The sequence below is a fragment of the Alternaria alternata genome (genome assembly GCF_001642055.1).
Source record: "Alternaria alternata strain SRC1lrK2f unplaced genomic scaffold CC77scaffold_8, whole genome shotgun sequence".
Lineage (NCBI taxonomy): Eukaryota > Fungi > Ascomycota > Dothideomycetes > Pleosporales > Pleosporaceae > Alternaria > Alternaria alternata.
Genome location: NW_017306197.1, coordinates 269,497 through 290,788, shown reverse-complemented (window position 1 = coordinate 290,788; position 21,292 = coordinate 269,497). Strand labels below are relative to the sequence as shown.

Here is a 21,292-nt window from a genome sequence, read left to right as displayed (position 1 = left end):
AGATGTTACTTCGTGTTGACAAAGTGGGGACGGCATCGACGTCAGCCATCATGGAAGCATACGGACAAGTCTGGAGACTATGGTATATAACTTTCATTCCATCTCATCTATCATGTCTATCTTCATCCAACCATTCACCTTCGCTTTCCAACCAACACTCGCTACAGTGCAATCACAAAAGCCTCATAATAATTAATCCCAACTCAACAACCTTCGGAACTATCGTAAAAAGATCGAATCAAGAACACTATCAAGATGCGTTACTCTTACGTTGCTGCTACTCTCGTCGGCTCGGCCCTGGCCATGCCTCAATACGGCTACTCAGCTGTTGTTCCTACTGGATACCAGCCTGCCCCAACTTCATCAAAGCCATACGAAGCATCAACTCCCAGTGCCTACCACGCCTCGACTCCGGCCTCCTCCAAGGTGTACGAAGCATCCACCCCCAGCTCTCAGGTCCACTACCCAGCTAGCACGCCAGTCTACGAGGCGTCGACCCCTCCTGCCTACAGCGCATCCACTCCCGCAGCAAGCTCTTCCGTCTACCATGCGTCTACCCCTGCAGCGAGCTCATCCGCTTACCACGCTTCCACTCCCGTCTACAGCGCGTCCACTCCTATCTACAGTGCTTCCAAGCCTGCTGAGAGCTCCTCAGCTTACCATGCCTCCACTCCTGTCTACAGCGCATCTACTCCTGCAGTGAGCTCATCGGCATACCACGCCTCGACTCCCGTCTACAGCGCGTCTACCCCCATCTACAGTGCTTCCAAGCCCGCCGAGAGCTCCTCGGTTTACCACGCTTCAACCCCAGCCTACAGTGCTTCCACTCCCGTCTACCACGTCTCTTCTTACGGAACTGGTTACGTCAAGCCTACCCCCTCTTCTTACGGAACTGGCTATGTCAAGCCTACCCCCAAGCCTTCATCGGCTTCCGAGTACCCCCACTCCGACTACACCACTACGCTTACATCCACCCACACATCTTGGGTGCCATGCAGCACTTCAGTTGGTCAGGGAGAGCACTCCAGTGTCATCTACTCAACATACTTGACCCCAACCTACTCCACTGTCACCGTGACCTCGACTGTTCACGGCTCGAAGCCTACATCTGACGTGCCCGTCTACCCAGCGGAGACTCCTGAGGGACACAAGCCAACTTACCCAGCGGGAACTCCTGAGGCTCCCAAGCCGACCTACCCTGCTGGCACCCCCGAGGCTCCTAAGCCAACCTACCCTGCCGGTACTCCTGAGGCTCCTAAGCCGACTTACTCCGCTGGCACTCCTGAGGCCCCTGCACCAACATACCCCGCTGGTACTCCTGGCGGTCCTCAGTGCCCTGCCCCAGTGACTGTCACCAAGACTGTACATGAGGTTGAGACCAAGACCGTCACCGTTGGTGCTGGTGGTGCTTACACTCCTGGCCCAGCCCCCTCTGTTGTCTACCCCGAGGGTACTAAGCCATCCTCCTCCGTGGAGCACTACTCGGAGGGCCCCAAGCCATCCTCCGTCAAGCCCTACCCTGTTGGTCCCAAGCCTTCTTCCGAGGTCAAGCCCCCTCACCCATCCTCCGGTAGCTCGATCCACTACACTGCTTCGTCGGCGCCCTACCCGATTCACACCCCTTCCTCATCTAAGGCCTACCCCACTGAGTACCCTACCCCTTCGTCTTCCACCAAGGAATACCCAGCATCCACACCTTCTTCCTCTACTAAGGGATACCCGGCCTCTACCCCTTCTTCCTCTACTAAGGGATACCCCGCCGCCACTCCCTCTTCTTCGACTAAGGAGTACCCTGCTGCCACCCCTTCTAGCTCCGCTGTACCCTACCCGGTGAACACTCCTTCATCCTCGAAGGTTGCCCCTCAACCCACTGGCTACGTCGCCTACCCCCACTACTAAGCTACTCAGGTAGCTTGAGCACTTTCACTTCTTATCTCAAGCAACAATTACGAGCGGCAGAGGTGTCGAAACAGTAACGTAGGAACTGTGGCCTTGCTTTCCTCACCTTGCATTGCTCAAGCGTTTCTGTCCAAATTTGGTTGTTTTCATGCGTTTGGAATTTCTTCTCATACTTCAACTGTTTATATTCAACGAACAACTGGTATAGAATGGTTACGATAGGTACGAGTTTAGTAGTAGACACATCTTATGACCCAACTTTTTGTCACTCCTTCAAAAGTACTTGCTTATCTTTCGTCGTGATGTGGTGGCTTTGAAGCACTTTACCAATTGCAGCTCATTTCACTCAAGTCCAAACATACACTCACACTAAGACACTTGATCAATATTATTCTGTACACACACTTGTGCGAAAGCGCTGAAAAACACGAGCTCACGCCGCGCTTATGCATGCATGCATGCATAACCAATATACACATACAACCCGTAATCGTGTAGTTAGCGACGTTCCCGAATCCGGCAGTCTTCCCGCGCAATCGATAGTCTGGTTCGTATCAGTGCGCGTGCGCTTTTCATTCACATCATCACATCATGAATGTGTATCACGAAACGTGCGTGCATTGTGGCTTCCTTTAGCTTCCGCAACGCGAAGTTGCGTTGATTTGACTCAAGCGACACATCATGGGATCTCAATACCGTAGTTGTAAACGCGCAGGGTCAAGAATCATGCCTGGGCATATTGGAGGATCATACAAACGTTTCTTCCACAAAGAGGGCTCAGCTACAAGTCATGCGTCGATTAAAAACTTGTCTACTGGAACCAGCTGAGTTGTTCTTACACAAAAGCGGACTGAGGTGTGCGTGAAGCCATTCACTAATCAGTGAGGAACAACTTGTAGAGAAACTAAGACGAGTCATTCGATAAGTCGATTAGCGTCAGAAATTTAGCTGCAGATTACGCGCTCCTTACCGAGGCAAGCACTCTTTGGACTGATAGCTAGGCCAGTTAGATGGTATCCAAGAAGGTGTGTGATCTCAAGTGAATGGACAAGCAAAAGAAGAGAGAAAATACCGCAGATGAATCAGTTCAAAACAGCCTTGGCCGAGGACACTCTGGCAGTGGTTTGAGCAAGAAATAACCAGACATCTCCTCCGTTCCTCTAACGTCTCTTTTCTAAGGCGTGACCATAATCCTAACCTATACAACATGGTGGTGTCAACCCGCAGGAAGTTCTATATTTTCCTGACATGGGCTACCGATTGCACGACCGCTCATTCACACACCTAATGTGGTTAATGTCATGCACTTTACTATATGATACGGAAATAGCTGGAAAGGCTCTGTGATGACGTCTCGCGTGGTATTAAGTTTATAGAGCACTCTGTCCCATTCTAACATATAGGTTCTCCTTTTGTCGATGTGGAGGGCACCGAGAACTTCTGCGAGAGGCTTAAAAAGTATTCCAGGGGTTGTAAATAGATTGAAAGTGATGAGTAAGGACTCGGAGTGTTTTTTTATAGTCGCTGTTTCTGAACGAATGATATTGGTGCAGATGATTGTTGAGAGCTTCTTTGCGGAAGAGGAAGAATGCAAAGCAACGCCGGATGACTGAGTGGGTAATCACATGGCGCTGTATCACCTTGAGTGTGTTTGATATGACATATCTTTAGACAAAGTAGGAAGACCTCAGTACATTTGAAGCATCGACATATGGCAGAGGGCAATCCATACACAAGCCTGTGTACGTCATACGCCGCCGCACGCAATGTAAACCTACAACATCTCCATCTCGTCTCGATGTCTGTATCGCAACATCTTTTGACCTCTGGACATCGCTCGGCAACCTGTGTAGTTTACTAAGGCGCCGTCTTTTAGGTTATCGCAGCACAAATGATCACCAAGACAGTTCTTCGCGAAGATGAAGCGTCCAGGAGATCGCAAATGCCGGCATGCAGTAGACCGTGATGATATCTGCAGGATCGTGTGTTGGCTGCCAGCTCTCCAAACGAATCGACGGGCAAAAATATATACGATACACAACCTATGTTACTCGAAGTGCGGACAGAGTATCTCAACCAGCACACGGAGTTGGGCCAAGAGACTGAAGATCTTCGACACAGTGTTGATGGTAGGTGTACGTTGAAAGAGTAAGTACACTGGAGATATTCTCGTCACCCCTGTGGTTGTCTAACACTGCTAAAGGCAATAGTTCAACCCACCTCCTGTTACCTTGCCTCCTCCAAATATCCAAAATGAGTGGACAGCAGAAAAGAAAAGATCCAAAGAAGAACAAAGAATTCTGCAAGAAAAGATGGAACTAGGAGAGCTGGAGGAGCTGTAGTGCTCATGTTTGTTTTGTGACATTGTGTGAAGTAAATATGATTTGTGCCTATGACAGTATTTCCCCGATCGGTTGTAGGACATTGTACTGGCAGTTCGTCTTGCAACGTCGATGATGGGAGAAATGTTTTAGATTGCTGTCCTTTCAGGCCCAGCTTCGCGAATTGGGTATATACTCAGGACTAAGATCACAAATTACTTACAATTATATCCCTCGTGTCCATCCTCAAAATATTCACATTCATTCCAGGACTCTACTCTCTCCGTTCCTCATGTCCTGGAACCTCACATCCGTAAACTCGCCCTCATCATCTGCCCTTGCTTCCTTCAACGCGTCTTCTACTGTCCAGACCTTTCTACGTAGGAACCAGCTTATGAAACCTCCGCCCTTCTTGACTTCATCGTGTGTTGCGACCCAGTATTTCGCTCGTAATATGCGCTGTGCAAGAACACCGTTCTTGGCACCGAGATTGAGTTGCTGAGCGGAAGATATGGATACGTCGTGGAGTCCATGGAGGAAAGCGAGTGTATGTAGCGGTGGATCGGCTTTGGCGATTGGGCTGAGGGCCCCGTGGGGGATGCCGTGTGGCGTGTAGATTACACACTCCGCTTCCTCGCCATTGATGTTGGATGAGAAGTCCTCTGCTCCATCACCGTTTATACTGAGACTTGAGAGACGTTTCTTAGGCGTGGCTGTCGATAAGAAGGGATGTGTAGCGAAGGTAATGAGGAGCGCAGAGTGGTAGTAGAGAGAATCTCCAGACGCCGTAAGACGCGATATGCTGAGCCACGAAGGGAGAGGGGAGAGGCTGTAGTCGTGCCAGTCGGCGTTGTCGGTGAAGGTGGGTGTTGTTATCACTGTACGGAAGTGGTTCCAGGAGGATATTAGGTTGGCTGCTTGCTGTGGGGCTTATCAGCACAGCATCTCTCGAACGTTATAGCGGGAGATACATACCTCTGTCGCGAGAACAGGTACATCACGATGTACCTCTAGAAGTGTCTCTTTATGACAATGGTCTGTGAACTCATGGCTAACAGCCACACAATCCACATAGCTTTCCTCCTCTACCTCCTCTATGTTTCTCTTCCTTCCTTTCCTACCCATTCGTAGGCCTCCAGCTAATATCTCCACCTGTCGCGCCAGCTCCTCCACTTCGGCAACACTCTTAACAGCGCTCTCCGTCGCGTGGAATTGTTGGCTAAACCATTTCGCGACATCGCTTTGCCCGCCAACGAACCACGGGTCAATCAGAACATTGTAGTATATGCGACTTCCATGTTTGACGGCGTTCGCTGGGCGTGGTATTTGGAGTAGCCAGGATGTATCGGCATTTAGATGGTGGAGGATAGGCCTGCGCGTTGCAAGAGCGCGAACGACCGAGTCGCGAACTTCGAGATGGAGTTGTGAAGATGGCGCGTCCATGTTGAAACGAGTCTGGTGGTTCCCGCGCTGACTTTGGCTGCGCTGTATACTTGCGCCAGGTATGCGCACTTCAGGGCGACATTTGGCGCGTCGAGGGCGAATATCGATGACAGATGCGACCAGAGCACGCTAGTGGAGGCTGGGGGAATGCGTCCACGACGCACGGACAGCAAGACCAGACCCACTGCTGGATAGATGCATCATCGTGACTTTCAGCCTTGCCACGCCAGAACCAACTGCGATGGTAGTACAAATCCATCCATAATGCAACCTCTCTATAGAATAGTAAACATTGTACGTTACTGCAATACTACAGAGCGATTGCCTAATCAAATAAACTGAGTCGCGGCGAAGAATTGCCTGTAAGCCAAGTACTCGTCAGCTTGGTTAACTTCGCCACAAGCTTCGCAGCATCCTACAGGATATGTCAAGTCATATTGTCGGGTCTGTGACGGTTCTAGCTGTACGAGCTGACTATTGACCGGTTCGCCTGACGTAGCATCTGACACCCGACGTAACAACTGCAATTGGTCGCTACCACGCAACGCTCAACAACCAATGTTACACTTTACATGCATCATCGTTGCAATGACTACTATTGATGTAGCCCAATATTGGACGCCTTTTATACGGGAAACAGGATAAGAACTAGACAAGGGAAGAAAGTTGGTCAGAGCTAGATTGCTTTATCCGGTACATATTGCCTGCGAAAAGGGTATCCTAGGAGCGTCCCACTATACTCTGTAGACATTCTTCTTCAACATCACTACGCCATTGAGTTTGTTCTGGTTTCTAAAATCCTCCTATAGCCTCTAGACTGCCCGATTATTACCCCTATCTATCATGAAGACTATCATCGCAGCTACACTGCTGTTCCACATTACGCCCGCCCTGTCTTCCGTCGTCTTTCTCCTCTCCAGCGAGACAAATGGTCAAGGCCTATCCAAATCTTGGGTCGTAGATCGCTGGAAGTGCCAGAACCTTGGCGCTGACATTGACAAGCAAGCAAGCTGGGCTTTTGTCGCTTCTGGTCTTGCAAATGGTTGTTTCTTATACGAGTAAGTAGAACGTCTTCATCAATGCACTTTCTAGGAGCTAGATCGGCGTTCCATTGACGGTGATGTAGGGATGTGAATTGTATCGGACGAAATCTGTACGTCGAGAAGAATAATTCGAACATTCTCGGTCCAGGACCTGTAAATCTCACGGATTACGACTTTGATGATGTGGCGAGCTCCTTTTCATGCGTTTAAGGATAGAAGTAAGGCGTCAATTTTATGAATTCAGAGTGTAGGAAGGAGAGAATACATGGCAAATCGCACACACTCATCATGGGCATAGTTGGACGTTGAAATGTTGTGAAGATAGCGCGACTAATGCGCTCAATGCATATTAAAGAAACAAAGCTCATAGTATACTACATGAAGGTTCAAGATCCCATTTTCCATCCGTCGTCGCTTTGCAAGAAACAAATCAATATGGGGTCCATGCCACCAACGCCGTTGTTATGCAGTGCTCATCTATCTGGATGATGTTCCAACATCCCCAAGAAAAGGGCGAAGAAGAAAGTAGTCGCTGGGGAAAGATACAAAAAACATTTTCGCCAATCTTGGTTGAAAAACATACACATGTGTGTTTGGAGGTAAAAACAGGGGCAGGGTAGGCAAACAAACTAATGCAAGGAGGTGAGGAAACCGGTGAGTGAAAACGAATAAATACACACTCAACCCGCGATCCATACAGTGTGTATAGAGGTCAAAGTAGAAAATGTCGTCTACTGTGATTTAGGAACCGACTCCGTGTACTTCGCTGCCAATTCTTGTGCAATTTCAGGCGTCTTGACAGCATAAAGAACGGACTGCAAGCCGCCTTCCTTGGCGGGCTTGGTCGCCATGACCATCTTCTTGCTACCACCGGTGACAGTGGCGGGCAGCGCGGGTAGAATCTGGTAATTGAGCGGTGTGGCGCCGCTCGGGATACGGACTCGAACAGAGCACTTGCCCGTTTGCTTGTCCTTGAGAATCCAAAAAGGGCCCTTGGCAATGTTCGTCCAACCCTTCTCTCCCTCTTGGTGCTTGGCGAGTACGACTTCGGTATGGAAGATAATGTCGTAAGTTTCAAGCTCGTCTTCAGTCAACTTGGTCAAGTCAATCTGTTCTTGCTTGCCACCTTCTTCGTCGTCCTCTGCTGCAGATGCTGCAGTAGTCTCACCAGCGTCAGATAGAGGCGTGACAGCGCGCGAAGAAAACACAGACGAGGTCACAGAGTTGCCACCTGACGGTGCAAAAAGGGACGATCCACCTGTTGACGGAGCGAAGTTGAAAATCGAGGCAGGTGGTGGCTTCGCTGGCGTGGTTGAGAACTCGCCCGCTGCAGGTGTAGCAGGCTGGAAGTTGAATTTTGGACCGTCCTTCTTCTCAGTAGCGGGAGCTCCGCCAAACTTGATCGGAGTACCGACCTTGAAGGTCTGATCGCCAGCAAACGTATCGGACTTTGGTGGCGCTGTCTTGGATGCAGCACCAAAGTCAAAGAACTGGAAGGGCTTGTTGGCCGGAGTGGTAGTACCGTTGGTTTGGCCGAACATGGAAGAGGCGCCACTATTCTCCTTCTCTGATTCGGAGTCATTATCTCTGGTTATCCTTGAGAGTAAACTGCCCTTGGGAGCTGTATCCTGCTTCTGGGTGTCTTCAGACTCTGTCTCCGACTCGCCAAATGCGCGTTGTGTAGGCGTAGCTGGATCTGCTGAGCCAACAGTGTCTTGCTGTTCGGCATCATCTTCGTCAGACTCTTCTTGGTTGTTGGATGATGCTCCTGACAGATGGCCGAAAATGTTAGGCGATGACGTTTGCGAGGCGGAAGCATCGAAAACTGATTGACTACCTGTAGATGGCGCGGGACTGGCAGCTTTTGGAGCAGGTGCATCGCTCTTAGGCTTCAAAAGACCAGAAAACGGATTGTCTTTCGGCGACGTGCTACCAGCTGGTTCAGAACCAGGCAGGACAAATTTAGTTGAGGCGGCAATCTCCTTCTCCTTAGCGAGGCGCTCAGCCTCAGCCTTGTCGTACCTAGCAGACCATTCCTCCTTGGTTTCATCATCGGAATCGTAGTCCTCATCCATAGCCTTCTTCTTGCGTTCTGCGGCCAGCTCCTCGTAAGTCTTTGCGGTCTTGGTGAACTGGGCCATGAAGCCACCCGTTGGAGCACTACCAAAGTTCGGCTTGAACCCAGCAGAAGCCGATGTACTGGTCGAACTACCACCGAAGTTTGGCTTGAATCCAGTAGAGGCTGAGGTACCTGTGGAGCTGCCACCAAAGCTTGGCTTGAAGCCGGAGGTCTCTGCACCGTTAGCAGTCGGCGCTGACGGTGTGAAGACGAATCCTGTAGTTGGTGCAGCTGGTTTTGAGGGTTCCGTAGCGGGCTTCTCGGCCGTCTTTGGCGCAAAGAGACTTGTCGATGATGTTGCCGCAGGTGTAGAAGGCTTGTTACCGATTGCCTTGGCAAACATGTTCGATGTTGCTGTTGCTGGCGCACTGAGCTTTGGCGTAGAACCCGACAACTGAGGAGTTGGACTGGAAGGCGCTTCGGTTGCGCGAGCTCGCTTGGAGGGAGATGGGTCACGACGGACTTCGGGGCTCTCATCGCTGACCTTGCGCTTCGTAGACAGGCTTGATTCGTTGCCAGTGATGCCTCGTGCAGCTGCGCGTTGCTTCTTCGCGTTATCAATCTTCTTCTTTATATCCGCGGCATGTTGGTAGTGCCAGAGAGACACACTCGACCAATCCGCTGTGAGGGGAAGGCTGCTTAGCTGCTGTCGGTACTTGTCGTTCAACACCTGAAGTTGGGCGGTCAAATCAGATATTTGCTTCAGTAGGCCATCGCTGCTTTGCGCACGAATGGCACCTGGAACAGCCCACTCCTTCGGAACGTGCACCTTGGGGACCTTGGGCATCTCGAGTGCTTGTGAATCTCCGTTGAGATTTGACAGGGCGGGCGCGGGAGAGGGTTGCGGAAGTTCCTTTGAAGCGCTGAACAAGTTGGGGCGATCGGTGGAAGGCTTGGACAAAGAGGCGAAAGGGTTGGAAGCCTCGGTGGATTGGGTGGGCGTGGCCTTGGGCGCTTCTGAAGTTGGTTGTGGCTTCTTGAACAAGTTGCTCGAGTTGTTGTTCTCGGGTTGAAATGTCTGAGAGAAGAGACCAGAGCTAGTCTTGGGTTGAGCTGCAGTGAACATTCCGCCCTGTGATTTCTCCACGTCGGTCGTCTTTGCCGGCTGCGGTGTGCTGAATGGCTGGAACAAGCTGGACTTTGGTGCTTCGGGAGCTTTCACTGTTGCTGCACCACTATCCTTGTTCGCACCAAATAGGCTAAATCCGGAATTGCTACCTGTTGCAGCAGGCGTGTCGTCCGGCTTTGGAAGTGCAGCGAATGGGTTTGGTTTGGGCGCATCCGTCGATGCTGTACTGCGAGACTCCTCAGGTTTCTTAAGGCTTCCGAACAAGTTCGATGGTGTACCTGCTGTTTCAGCGGAGGATTTGTTTTCTGTTGTTGGGAGATTCGCAAACGGATTGCTAGGGGCAGAGCTTGTGGTTCCGAAAAGGTTGGTCGAGGGTGCAGTCGATGTTGCGCTGTCAGACTTCTGTGCAGTTGCGCTGAAGTTGAACAGATTCGATGCCGGAGCGGTCGCGGTAGCATTTGGCGTGCCTTGCGCGCTTGTACCCAGACCCCCGAAAGGATTGCTTTGCTTCGGAGTCTCTGAGTTGCTCTCGCTCTTCTGTGCGTTGGAACCGAAGCCACCAAAGATGTTGTTTGCGGGCGCAGGCGACTGTTTGGGCGCCTCTTCCTTCTGCGCATTAGCACCGAACGTGAACGTGCTTGTTTGTGACGCCGCTGGTTGTGCTGAGTTGCCAAACCCGCTGAACAGGCCGCTCGTGGCTGGCGTGCTTGCCGTGTTCGAGGCTGACGTAGTGGAGGCGCCAAATGTGAAGGGCGTAGATGCAGGAGCGGGAGTGCTCGTAGCGTTCGGGGCGCCGCTCGTAGTGCCAAACATGCCACTGGGGGCAGCACTCGAGGTTCCAAACATACCACCAGAGGGCGCAGCACTTGACGTCCCAAACATACCGCCTGAAGGTGCGGCGCTTGATGCCCCGAACATGCCTCCTGTTGGTGCAGCACTCGATGTACCGAACATACTTCCTGACGGCGCAGCGCTGGATGTTCCAAACATTCCTCCGGAGGGAGTTGAGCTGGTAGTACCGAACATGCCGCCCGAGGGCGCCGAGCTCGTGGTGCTGTTCTGGCCTAGGCCACCAAAGGGATTCCCCTGTGTTGAAGCATCGTTACCAAATATAGACGATCCTCCGAAGGCTGGCGCAGGCGTGTTTCCGTTGGTCGCAGGTGCCGAGTTTGCGTTCGCAAACGGGTTTGCACCTCCAGCTGTGAAGTTGAAGCCCGCAGACGATGGTGGTGTAGGATTGAAGCCTGTGCCCTGGTTGCTACCTCCAAAAGCCGGGAAGGATGAGCTTGAAAAAGTGTTGCTAGGGGCAGCGGGCTGCGCGGGTGGGAAGCTATTAGTCGCGCCGCCGCCGAAAGCATTGTTGCTGCCGAAGCCGTTCGCGCCGTTGTTCGCGGGGGCGGGCGCGGAGGCACCGAAGCTGAAGGCGTTCTGTTGTGGTGCGCCAAAGTTTGCGCTCTGTGAGAGACCCTGAGCGCGTACGTTAGCCAAAGCCTCCTCCTTACGACGCATCTCGTATCGCCCTTTGCGGGTGTAGCGGTCTGCCGGCATGTTGGCACAGCGGTTGATGGGGCGGTGGAGAGCGTGTTGTGTTGTTTTGGGTACTTACGGAGGAAGCGCCTGCTGGTCGACGGGCTTTCGCGGTCTTGATTCTGGAAACAAAGAGTTAGCACGCGACCGTCAAAGAAGACCATCGCGAAATGGAAGTGGCGTGAAGCCAAAGTGAGGACTCGTCAAGGACAACTTACTTGCGGGATGCTAACTGTGCTGCTGTTGCCTTCTGGGGCACATCCGCGACATCTTCGCGCTCTTCGTAGGGGCGCTCAGGCTTTCCCTGGCCAAAGATGTTTCCCCGTTTGTTGGACGACATGGTCGCGATCACTTATGGGGTCGAGAAGTGATGGATGCGGTCGGATGATGGCGTGTCGGGCTATAACTCCATGGGACGCGCGTGGGAGATGGAGATGGTTCTGAGGTAGGATGTTTTTGATGTTCGGGAAGTTGCGACCCGTGCTCGACGTCAGGGTGGGCCTTAGTCATGCCCCAGCAACGCGACTTTCTCACTGAGCATGGAGCAAACTACTATGCGCGTAGACGAAGCAGTAAAGTGCGCGCATGTAATGCAATACACCGATTTACTTTTGGCCTCGCCTCCAATTTCACAACTACAGATACTGCCAGATAGTTACATACTTGCACATGCCTGCTGCACTAATTGGTAAAGCCAGATTACGACATGCAGCAATTTGAGATACAAAATTTTCGATGAGCCTAAACTGGTTCCGATGTTACTGTCTCCTGTTGAATAGACAATGTATTGGTCCTTGGCAGAAGCTGGGACCAGGTCCGTCATGCTGCCCATCATTAGGAAAGCTGTAGTAGTAGTAGTAACAGGATAGCCCGTAGATGTCAGTGCGACGCGTCGTAGGATACCATGACAAAGTAGCCAACAAAGGTGATCATGGAACTCTTTGTAGAGAGGCAAAACACAAAGGTGGGACACAGGATTCTTCTATGGTCAATACGCCCTTCAGAGGCGTCTTCTCAACGCCATGTACAGCGAGAGGTCAGTCAGAAGACAGAAACCGGCTTCTGGCGTGATTGGCGTCATAACTCAAGTGTGGATGCTGCAGGGCTGACTGTGCAGCACTAAGCAGATGGCTCAGTCCCCAATACTCAAATGAACATGTCATACTACTTTGTCGGGATCGCAGACACGTGCTCGAGGAAGATCAACAGGAACATGGTTGGACCAGAGTGTGGGGTAGACGTGTTTCATCCATGGATGTTTCATCCGGGCCGTGGTGAAATAGCGCGCACGTGAGGTACCACGACAAGGCATTCCCAGGCCAGGCCCCCTCCAGGCCTCGTCGTCATGCGGTGTTTGCACTAAGGTGAGAGATAACAGCCTTGAATATTGGGTGGCTTAGACTAGGACCAGGTCTGGGTGATGGCGGGGTAAGCGGAGTATCTCTCGTGAGAAGACAGCCAACTTGTCCATGGACAGAGCACCTAGTATGGCTGAGGCGTACACGGTTTGAGACATACGAATCGCGAGTCGGCTGTAGGAATCTAGGTCAGCTTGCTGCATTGGCGCGTACGGCCCACGTTTGCAGTGATGAGCCGCAGCTCTGCTCGTGACCTCTCATGATCGAGCCCGCCGCCCAGCTGCTGCGCGTTCCGACGCTGCTGTGCCACTAGATTGCGTGGAGTTGCTGCGCGACCAAGCATCCAGGCGGGGCGAAAGAGGAGAGAGATCGAGCATTTTGCGGTGCGAGCAGCCATGAGGCATATCTCGTCGGACGGCACGGTAGCACTCTGTTCCGTGGCTCACGAGCGGTGAGGCTCTCCCAGCCAGTCGTCTTGTTATCTCGATCCAAGCAGACGGCGACTCCGCTCCAGCCGGGCTCCTCTCCTACCCAAGTACCTCCACACACCCACGCGACAAGACGGGCCCGGCAGCGCATATAAGCACTCGCCTCCCCAATCGCCGCGGGCGTCCGTCTCGAGTGGTGATGCTCTGCCCATCACTCCAGACAACGTAATCCATCACTCATCGCCGGCTAACCGTTTAGGCGCTTAGAGCCGAGGCCGCCGCCAGTTGGACTGAGCGTTCGCGTTCGCAGCATTCCCAGCAACCAAGGAAGCGTCTTCCGGCTAAGTAACCGCCGTTTTCTCTGGTGAATACGCCATCGGCCGTCGTCAATCCTGGAACTGCCCCGGATCATCAACAGCGGCCCGCTCTCCCCAAGACTTGACACAGTGGTTTCGTCACCATCTGTTGGGAACGCTTGACGTCCGCGGAACCATCGGAAGAGTCCTGACGTTCACGTTGGCTTGGTGATGCTCCAGCGTGTAACTTGAACCATCCTCCGAGCGCTGATCACTCCTGGCCTACCTACTCTGACATGCGCCGATAACACGCGCGAGCAACCTTCCAACATGTCGACCCGGCATGCGCGTCTTCACAAACGAGGATACTCCGCCTCAGCTGCTACGAGCCCGCGCCCTCTGAGCCCCGTTGCTGACTACGACGCCTTTACCTTTAATCGTTCGGAAACACCCAAGGTCTTCGAAGAGTCTTGGATAGAGACACAACGCCCCATGCCGTCCACGACTTCCTCCCACCAGCTCAAGATCAAGCCCTACCTGCGCAAGCTCTCGTCCAAGGAGAGCAGTGGGCTCGATCTATCACGACCTGCGGCCGAGAACGACCTCTCCGGTCTGGGCATTTCAGAATATGGCGCCTACTCACGGTCCATATCCGACGTTACTTTTTCCCCAGTCAACGGCCGCCACAGACACAACCGCTCAACGTCCAACACGTCGCAGTTTTCCTCTTCCTCTGGGCTGCAGCGGCCGACACCCCTGCCGGCCATTCGCCAGACTCCGCAGCCCTACACACCGCCAATAGCCCACTCGTCACCGCCCTCAGTCCTGGGAAGCGACCACGAGGGTGATGATATCATGTCCGACGATGAGTTCCGCCTGAGACAGAACGCGTACGAACCAGGACGCAGATCCGGTTCCATCTCCTCGGCACAGGGAACATCCCTACGCATCCACACCAACAATTCATCCACCCGCCTTGCTGGCAGCTACTCCCAGTCATCCGTCTCGCTCACTTCCCCAGTCGGAGTACCTCGCGCGCGGGGTGATACGCTCAAATCCATTGACACGACTTCACCCAGCTCGCGCACCTCGTTTGACCAGACATACCGCTTCATCCGCGGCGGACGCGACTCCCCCGTTGACCCTGCCTCGAGAGCTGCGTCCATCCGTGCTGCGCGACAGAAGTTCGAAGAGGAACAGCGAGCCAAAGAGCGGAAGTACGAGAAAGAGGCGCACAAGCAACAGGAGCGCGACTTCAAGAAACAACAGAAGAAAGAAGATCACCACCGTCGCAAGTCAGAAACGCTCGATCGGACTGAGATAAACCGTACGCGCACTGTATCTACTGATTATGAGAAGACGCCACGGCCCTCGGTGGGAGGCCGCCCTTCAGTGGGTGGGCGCCAGTACTCAGACCATCGCGAGGCTCACTCCAACTCGCTGCCGAAGCTTGTGACTACGGTCGACCCCGAGAAAGCAGCCGCCTTCTCCGCCACACCCAAGGTTACAAAGAGCCGAGCCGCAAAGGGCACATGGCAACGATTCGTCATCTGGCTCAAGACTCGACTGCTGCGCATGTCGGGGAAGTAGGTTACATGCACCGCCACATGAGTAGTAGTTGCATACAACCTCGACGCGTAAGCGGTCGGCTGAGGTGCCACGCCACCGTCTTTCTACCCCTCGATGCTCTACATACCCCTCTCACTTGACCCGGCACTTGAGCAGATTGGTTTCGCATCTTATCCTTATACCCGATTCATTCTTGCATATTCTTTACTTGTTTTTAGCATGGCGTTCGGTTTGGGATAACGGCCTTTTTCATGATACATGCTTCTCCCATGCTTATGCTGTATATCCTGCGAGCATCTCTAGGGACACGGCTCTTACCTTTGGGCGCATTGATAGAGATCTGCTTTGGTTATCGCTCTTTTTTTGGTCCATCTTTATCACTCAGTTGACAGGCGTTGGATAGTTTCCCCAAGACCGACACCGCGTGGCGGTATTTTGGGTTCCTTTGGTTGGGAGCTGGGGTTGTCTTTGGTATAACGCTCTGGCTTCGGCCATTGAGCCTCGCAATTGCAGTATATTTGAACAAATCATGATTGACCATAATTGATTTCACTTGCCGTTGTCGTGCGATACATTGTGCTCTGATAAGCTGACGGACCGTAACGCGATGTTTCACATCTGTTCCGCAATGTCGTGATATTCGCGAGTATCACGTTTCCATGCGTAATTTCTGATTCCGGAAAAGTAAGCATGAACGATTCTCCACAACACATGGATTTCCCATTACTGGTTGTGACGTGCATATACAATTCTTGGCAGCGTCTTAAGTCCGGGATTTACCCGCGCATCATCATCGTTCAGCTCACATGCAAAGCTTTCCCCGCAGTTGTCGCCTCGCCGACTACGACATGAGCGAACGCCAGTCATAGTCGCAATGCCTTTACGAAGCCTACCGCGAGGCTCATTCGCCCTACGGACCGCCAGAGGAGGGGCACTATGGCGGGAATGCGGAGTTGGTGCGGGAGTGGGAAGAATAACGCAGAGGCGATGGACGAGTGAAAAGAACAGGATGGGCAAGGACGACGAGAAGCCATTCTACCTCCAACTTAATGAGAGTATCTACGAGCGTGTACAGAAAGAGAAGGCAGAGCAGATCCAGATTCAGTCGCTGCAGCAAAGAACGGCAAGAGGACAATTCTTTGCGACCGTATTCGGTACTGGAATCCAAACATCTCAAACATGGCGCATACTAATGATTGATTAGCATGTTTTCTCACAGGCTGCATAGGCTACTACTACGGCCAGATGATCCCCCCAAAGCCAGACACGAGCTCGACCGCGCCGCTCGAGACCTTCAATCCTCCCAAGCACAACATCTCCGAAGCGAACATGGAAGCAGCCTGGACAGATTTGCGTGACATTGTCGGCAGAGAGAACATCACACTAGACAAGAATGATCTAGAGTCGCACAGCGGATCCTCGTGGTCTTCGCATCCTTCTCAACCTGGCGACGTGCCGTTCTGTATCGTGAAGCCTGGCAGTACCGAAGAAGTCAGCGCCATCATGAAGGTCTGCCACGAGCGCAAGATTCCAGTCACTCCATATAGCGGAGGCACAAGTTTGGAGGGCCACTTTGCCGCAACAAGGGGTGGTATATGCATCGACTTCAGCCGCATGGACAAGATCGTGAAACTACACAAGGACGATTTGGACGTTGTCGTCCAACCTGCAGTGGGCTGGGAACTTCTAAACGAGGAGCTTGCGAAGGAAGGCTTGTTCTTCCCTCCCGACCCAGGTCCAGGCGCAATGATCGGCGGCATGGTCGGAACAGGATGCTCTGGCACAAATGCGTATCGCTATGGCACAATGAAGGATTGGGTGATATCGCTCACCGTAGTCCTGGCTGATGGAACTGTCATCAAGACTCGACAACGGCCACGAAAGTCTTCTGCTGGATACGACCTCACGCGTATGTTTATAGGCAGCGAAGGCACATTGGGCCTCGTCACAGAAGCTACACTCAAGGTCACTGTAAAACCACAACACACCAGTGTAGCCGTATGCGCCTTCCCATCTGTCCGTGCAGCAGCGGATTGCGTCTTCAAGGTCGTTGGTGCGGGGGTACCTATCGCCGCTATCGAGATCCTCGACGATGTTCAGATGCAGTGCATCAACGACGCAGGGCAAACCTCCAAGACATGGAAGAATGCACCAACGCTCTTCTTCAAGTTTGCCGGTACTCAAAGTTCGGTTAAAGAACAGGTCAGCCAAGTGCAAGGTATGGCCAAGAAGTCCGGCTCTGTCAGCTTCGAATTTGCCAAATCTGAACAAGAGAAAGAAGACCTGTGGCAAGCGCGCAAGGAGGCACTATGGAGTGTCATGGCCAAGAGCGAAGGTGATCCCGAGATGGGAGTTTGGACCACAGATGTTGCCGTGCCAATATCTAAGCTCCCTCAAATCATCGAAGAGACTAAAGAACAGATCCGGCAGAGTGGCCTACTAGCTAGTATTGTAGGACACGTTGGAGACGGAAACTTCCACTGTAAGCTCATTCTATCTTTACCTTCTTCCTGCAGACTTTGCTCACATGCATTACAGCCATCATCCTGTACAATCGCAACCGCGACCACGAAAAGGCGTCTCACCTTGTCCACGAAATGGTCAAGCGTGCCATCGAACTCGAAGGCACTGCCACAGGGGAGCACGGCGTTGGTCTTGTCAAGAGAGACTACCTGCCACATGAAGTAGGCCAAAGTACCGTTGACGCGATGAGGCAGCTCAAGAAGGCTTTCGACCCTCTTTGCTTGCTCAACTGTGACAAGGTTGTTCGTGCGACGTTGCCTAAGCAAGGCGAGGTCGCTGAGTGGTGAGGTAGCTGTAGAATATAACTAAGTTCTTTTTTCGCAAAGATGGAATACATGAAGTATCGTGTATTCTTCGTCTGCATACTTTTCTCCCTATGCCTATATGTCTTCCTTTTTCCCAGGTGTAAAGTCCTTTATACTCAAACAAACAGGCCATACACCCAGTACCCAGGTCCCCTCCATGCTCCATTCAGAAACACCTTCTCCTCCTCATGCTTCCAGCCCAGCTTCTTAAATCCGAGTTTCTCCAATACTTTGATGCTACCGGGATTGTCCTCGTCTACTGCTGCTTCAACATATGCTTTCTCTATCCCATGTCCTCCTTGGCTGTTGTTTTGTGTTGCCGACGACGAAGACACAAAAGCAGCATAAGCGTTCAACAGCGCGTGACCCGCTTCCGTCGCATATCCCTTGCCTCGTGCTGAGGGAAAGAAGGCGTATCCTAATGCCCTCATGCTCTCTGTTGATGAGTGTGGGTATTCCGAGGATGGAGGCGGAAGAGGGATGGAGGGACCGCTGGGCTGAAGACGAAGGCTTACACTGCCGACGTGCTCCCCTAAGCCAGTTTCGTCGCCAACCTCACCATCGTTGCTTTCCAAAGTCGAAGCCGAAGGGTTGGATGTTGCAAACACAGAGTAGAACATGCTATCGTTTCCTGGTGATGGTGCTAGTTGTTCTTTCATCCATTCATAGCTTTCTTCCAAGGAGTGCGTGGGTCCATGGAGACTCCATCCTGTGGCATCGTGGTTGGACCAGTTTTCATGGAAGAGACGAACGTGTGGTGAGGAGATTGATGAGATGTCTGTTAGGCGGAGGAGGGTTAATCGCTGGCTGTGAATGAGGGTCTCCATGACTGTGTTGAATAAAGACAATTTGTTTTGTAAGTTCCTGAAACAATCTCTTGTGCAAAGTATTTATAAGGTTGAGTAATATTGGCTTTAACGGGCAAGGCGATGTTGAGTAGGATGTGAGTCAATGATGCTTAGTGTTTGGTCGAGAAGCATTCCAAGTTTTTTACAGTGGTGGAGATGTGTAATTCTAACTCATGCAGTTGTATTCTTGATCTCGTATCTGGACGTCAAAGATTTGGGTATCGTCATTGTCCATCTGTGCAGCGGATGATTTCGAGTGAGATTTCGCCCGAGACGGATACACGTGAAGACGCGTAGACGTGTCCGCCTAGCGCGTCTTCTTCGCGTTGACATCTCAAGATTCCTCGCGTCGATTACACCTCATATCCACCCATCTACTTAAAATGCTACACAATTCATTGGTTTTGTTTCCACAGACAGATGGCTGTGCGATTGGTCATACTACGCTATTCATAGACCAAAGCTGATGACTCATTATGACACGACCTCGGTCATCAGATCCTTCGGCCACACCGGCTGGTCTACACCGTTTCCTCGCGTTCCTACGTTGTATCCGAGCTTTACATTCCCCTGTGGATATTGAATGATGGGCTTAACAGCTTTCACGTCCTTTCCGATTGCACCTGCGTGTCGAACCTCGAAGAAGTCTGGTTTGAAGAGCACGGATCCCGAGTTCTCGGCCAACATCTTCATGTAGTGCGGCAACGTATACTGCATATTGTGGTAGTGGCGGAATACCTGATGTCCGTTACGTGTCCAGACTTCTTCCCAGACGTCTTTAGGATAGGTGCCGACGCTATTTACTAGCCATTGAGAGTAGTAATTCAATGCGACCTATAAACGTTGGTATCAACAATGCTACAAGAACAGTGAAAAAACTTACATCGACTTTGTAGGAACCTCCCTCAGCGCCTCTTCGAAGTAGTGCATTCAGCACTCCGATGACTCCAGACGTACCCGTGCAAAAATCGCTATTAGGGAAGACAGGTGTGACAGGCTCGTCTCTGCCCATAGCTCGTCCAAACTCCATTGACACGCCGCAGCAAGCATCAGAAATTTGCTGCCAACCGCTGCGATATGACCAAGGTCCATACCAGCCATAGCAATTCTCCCGCACAACGATTAGACCACGCTCTCGATCTTTCGTCAGATCCAGTAAGCCTTCCGGGGAAAACCCATATTTGTCGAGTACACCAGGCCGATAGCCCTGCACCACTACATCAGCATCTCGAACCAAGGCGCGTAGTTTTTCTCGGTCCTCTTCCTTTCGGAAATCAAGATGCGAGTTCCATTTTCCCCAGTTGAGATCGACGTGTAGCATGGACATGTCGGTAATATGCTCTGCTGTTACTCTCATTACCGAAGCACCGAGTTCCGCAAGACCTCTCGTCAGAGCTGGCGCAGCGATGACGCGGGTCAGATCGACTACTTTGAGCCCTGCAAGTGGCCTCTTTGCACTCGTCTCTGGGCTATCTGACCACCAGCACGCTGGCTGCTTCTTGTTCTTGATGTCGTGGACTTCATAGAGGCCGACATGAGCATTTGCTTTACCATGCTCGCTCTTCTTGAACTCCTCAGTCGTCCAACAGATTGTACCAGCTTGTTTGTACACATCCGACGCCAACTTCTGCATCTCGCCGGAATCTATTTGTGCCAACTTCTCCACGTATGGGGTCCACGGCTCTTCCTTCTCTGACAACTCCTTGTCATACGGCAACCCGACACTTTTCTGGGTTGGATCAGGATTCATGGAACCGTGCAAATGGAAGTATCTTCCATCTTTGCACCGATAGATGTTCGTAGCCGCTACACGGTATGTACTCCTACTTCCATCATGTTTATCACAGTTCTTGAAGTACTTGTTGTATGCGCTCGACCCCTTTGCAAATGGTTTGGTCAAAAATTCGATCTTCTCGCCTTCCGGGTCGACAACGTTGAGTAAGATGGACATGAAGAAAAGCTGTGCATGGTCGCTTGTTTGACCGACACGCGTTAGCTATTTGGAAAAGTGCTCGTCCGGAACGAAGATTATATCTTGGCAACTCACGTATCTATGATCGCTTCTTGTGGTTCCAAGCCATATTTCCTCTTCAGAAGAACATTGATCATGGCCGCTTCTAGCCCCTTGAGTGCTGAGATACTTTCGGCGAAGCGCCAGTTTATCGGTATACTGGGCTTAGATGTGCCTTTGAACTGGACTTTCTTCGCGCATTCTGCGATTTCTGCGGGGAGTGTGGGAGCGATCAGAGGGTTTTTCAATATTCCATTGTCGAATACATGTTGCGTTTCGTTAGGAACGGAGTAACTTTTGGAACTGCCGTTGGTAGCATTGTTCACGCTATTGGTATGACCGTTCGTATCGTTGATGGTCATGATGGTATCAGCGGTCTGGAATTGGGTTTGTAAGTTCAAAGGCAGAGCTACGACATGCGGGTATCGAGAGCTTTATTGTTCTCACATATCCGAGTTGTGACCCACTTGGACCGATCATTCATTGGGTCTCGTACGAAAGCGCCCACTACGCCAATCGGCTCACCAGCAACA

The 21,292-nt window shown here is 51.9% G+C and overlaps 7 protein-coding genes across 7 annotated transcripts; 4 read left to right on the top strand and 3 right to left on the bottom strand.

Annotated features, from left to right (window-relative positions):
• The first annotated feature begins 16 nt into the window (after positions 1-16).
• CC77DRAFT_804317 (hypothetical protein) lies at positions 17-2,161 on the top strand. The gene is made up of 3 exons (XM_018533267.1): positions 17-82; positions 168-456; positions 1,812-2,161. Exons 2-3 carry the CDS (start codon positions 256-258, stop codon positions 1,974-1,976), a joined length of 366 nt encoding a protein of 121 aa, XP_018386920.1. The 5' UTR covers positions 17-82; positions 168-255; the 3' UTR covers positions 1,977-2,161.
• A 1,941-nt stretch (positions 2,162-4,102) lies between these two features.
• On the bottom strand, positions 4,103-5,991 carry CC77DRAFT_1039752 (hypothetical protein). Its single transcript, XM_018527169.1, has 2 exons — positions 5,196-5,991; positions 4,103-5,141 (listed from the first exon to the last, which is right to left on the bottom strand). Exons 1-2 carry the CDS (start codon positions 5,661-5,663, stop codon positions 4,482-4,484), a joined length of 1,128 nt encoding a protein of 375 aa, XP_018386919.1. The 5' UTR covers positions 5,664-5,991; the 3' UTR covers positions 4,103-4,481.
• Positions 5,992-6,081: 90 nt separating this feature from the next.
• On the top strand, positions 6,082-6,916 carry CC77DRAFT_1093840 (hypothetical protein; the record flags this gene model as incomplete). The annotated part of the gene is made up of 2 exons (XM_018529704.1): positions 6,082-6,721; positions 6,790-6,916. The coding sequence occupies exons 1-2, from the start codon at positions 6,507-6,509 to the stop codon at positions 6,914-6,916; spliced, it is 342 nt and encodes a 113-aa protein (XP_018386918.1). The 5' UTR covers positions 6,082-6,506.
• Positions 6,917-13,498: 6,582 nt separating this feature from the next.
• CC77DRAFT_804700 (hypothetical protein) lies at positions 13,499-15,520 on the top strand. Its single transcript, XM_018533268.1, has 2 exons — positions 13,499-13,525; positions 13,721-15,520. The coding sequence occupies exon 2, from the start codon at positions 13,834-13,836 to the stop codon at positions 15,091-15,093; it is 1,260 nt and encodes a 419-aa protein (XP_018386917.1). The 5' UTR covers positions 13,499-13,525; positions 13,721-13,833; the 3' UTR covers positions 15,094-15,520.
• A 385-nt stretch (positions 15,521-15,905) lies between these two features.
• Positions 15,906-17,952, top strand: CC77DRAFT_960595 (D-lactate dehydrogenase mitochondrial precursor). The gene is made up of 3 exons (XM_018535608.1): positions 15,906-16,226; positions 16,277-17,554; positions 17,611-17,952. The coding sequence occupies exons 1-3, from the start codon at positions 15,947-15,949 to the stop codon at positions 17,880-17,882; spliced, it is 1,830 nt and encodes a 609-aa protein (XP_018386916.1). The 5' UTR covers positions 15,906-15,946; the 3' UTR covers positions 17,883-17,952.
• On the bottom strand, positions 17,950-19,198 carry CC77DRAFT_804135 (hypothetical protein). The gene has a single exon (XM_018533266.1). It carries the CDS (start codon positions 18,725-18,727, stop codon positions 18,017-18,019), a length of 711 nt encoding a protein of 236 aa, XP_018386915.1. The 5' UTR covers positions 18,728-19,198; the 3' UTR covers positions 17,950-18,016.
• CC77DRAFT_960593 (alpha-methylacyl-CoA racemase) lies at positions 18,924-21,158 on the bottom strand. The gene is made up of 3 exons (XM_018535607.1): positions 20,796-21,158; positions 19,632-20,721; positions 18,924-19,582 (listed from the first exon to the last, which is right to left on the bottom strand). The coding sequence occupies exons 1-3, from the start codon at positions 21,119-21,121 to the stop codon at positions 19,223-19,225; spliced, it is 1,776 nt and encodes a 591-aa protein (XP_018386914.1). The 5' UTR covers positions 21,122-21,158; the 3' UTR covers positions 18,924-19,222.
• Positions 21,159-21,292: the final 134 nt, after the last annotated feature.

Coding starts and splice junctions, on each gene's coding strand:
- CC77DRAFT_804317 (XM_018533267.1), top strand. CDS start 256: ATGCGTTACTCTTACGTTGCTGCTACTCTCGTCGGCTCGGCCCTGGCC. Junction 457..1,811: donor CATCCACCCCCAGCTCTCAG/GTCCACTACCCA, acceptor CACCCCTTCTAG/CTCCGCTGTACCCTACCCGG.
- CC77DRAFT_1039752 (XM_018527169.1), bottom strand. CDS start 5,663: ATGGACGCGCCATCTTCACAACTCCATCTCGAAGTTCGCGACTCGGTC. Junction 5,142..5,195: donor TACCTGTTCTCGCGACAGAG/GTATGTATCTCC, acceptor TAAGCCCCACAG/CAAGCAGCCAACCTAATATC.
- CC77DRAFT_804700 (XM_018533268.1), top strand. CDS start 13,834: ATGTCGACCCGGCATGCGCGTCTTCACAAACGAGGATACTCCGCCTCA.
- CC77DRAFT_960595 (XM_018535608.1), top strand. CDS start 15,947: ATGCCTTTACGAAGCCTACCGCGAGGCTCATTCGCCCTACGGACCGCC. Junction 16,227..16,276: donor ATTCTTTGCGACCGTATTCG/GTACTGGAATCC, acceptor ATGATTGATTAG/CATGTTTTCTCACAGGCTGC. Junction 17,555..17,610: donor TGGAGACGGAAACTTCCACT/GTAAGCTCATTC, acceptor CATGCATTACAG/CCATCATCCTGTACAATCGC.
- CC77DRAFT_804135 (XM_018533266.1), bottom strand. CDS start 18,727: ATGGAGACCCTCATTCACAGCCAGCGATTAACCCTCCTCCGCCTAACA.
- CC77DRAFT_960593 (XM_018535607.1), bottom strand. CDS start 21,121: ATGACCATCAACGATACGAACGGTCATACCAATAGCGTGAACAATGCT. Junction 20,722..20,795: donor CAAGAAGCGATCATAGATAC/GTGAGTTGCCAA, acceptor CGGTCAAACAAG/CGACCATGCACAGCTTTTCT. Junction 19,583..19,631: donor GAGGTTCCTACAAAGTCGAT/GTAAGTTTTTTC, acceptor CAACGTTTATAG/GTCGCATTGAATTACTACTC.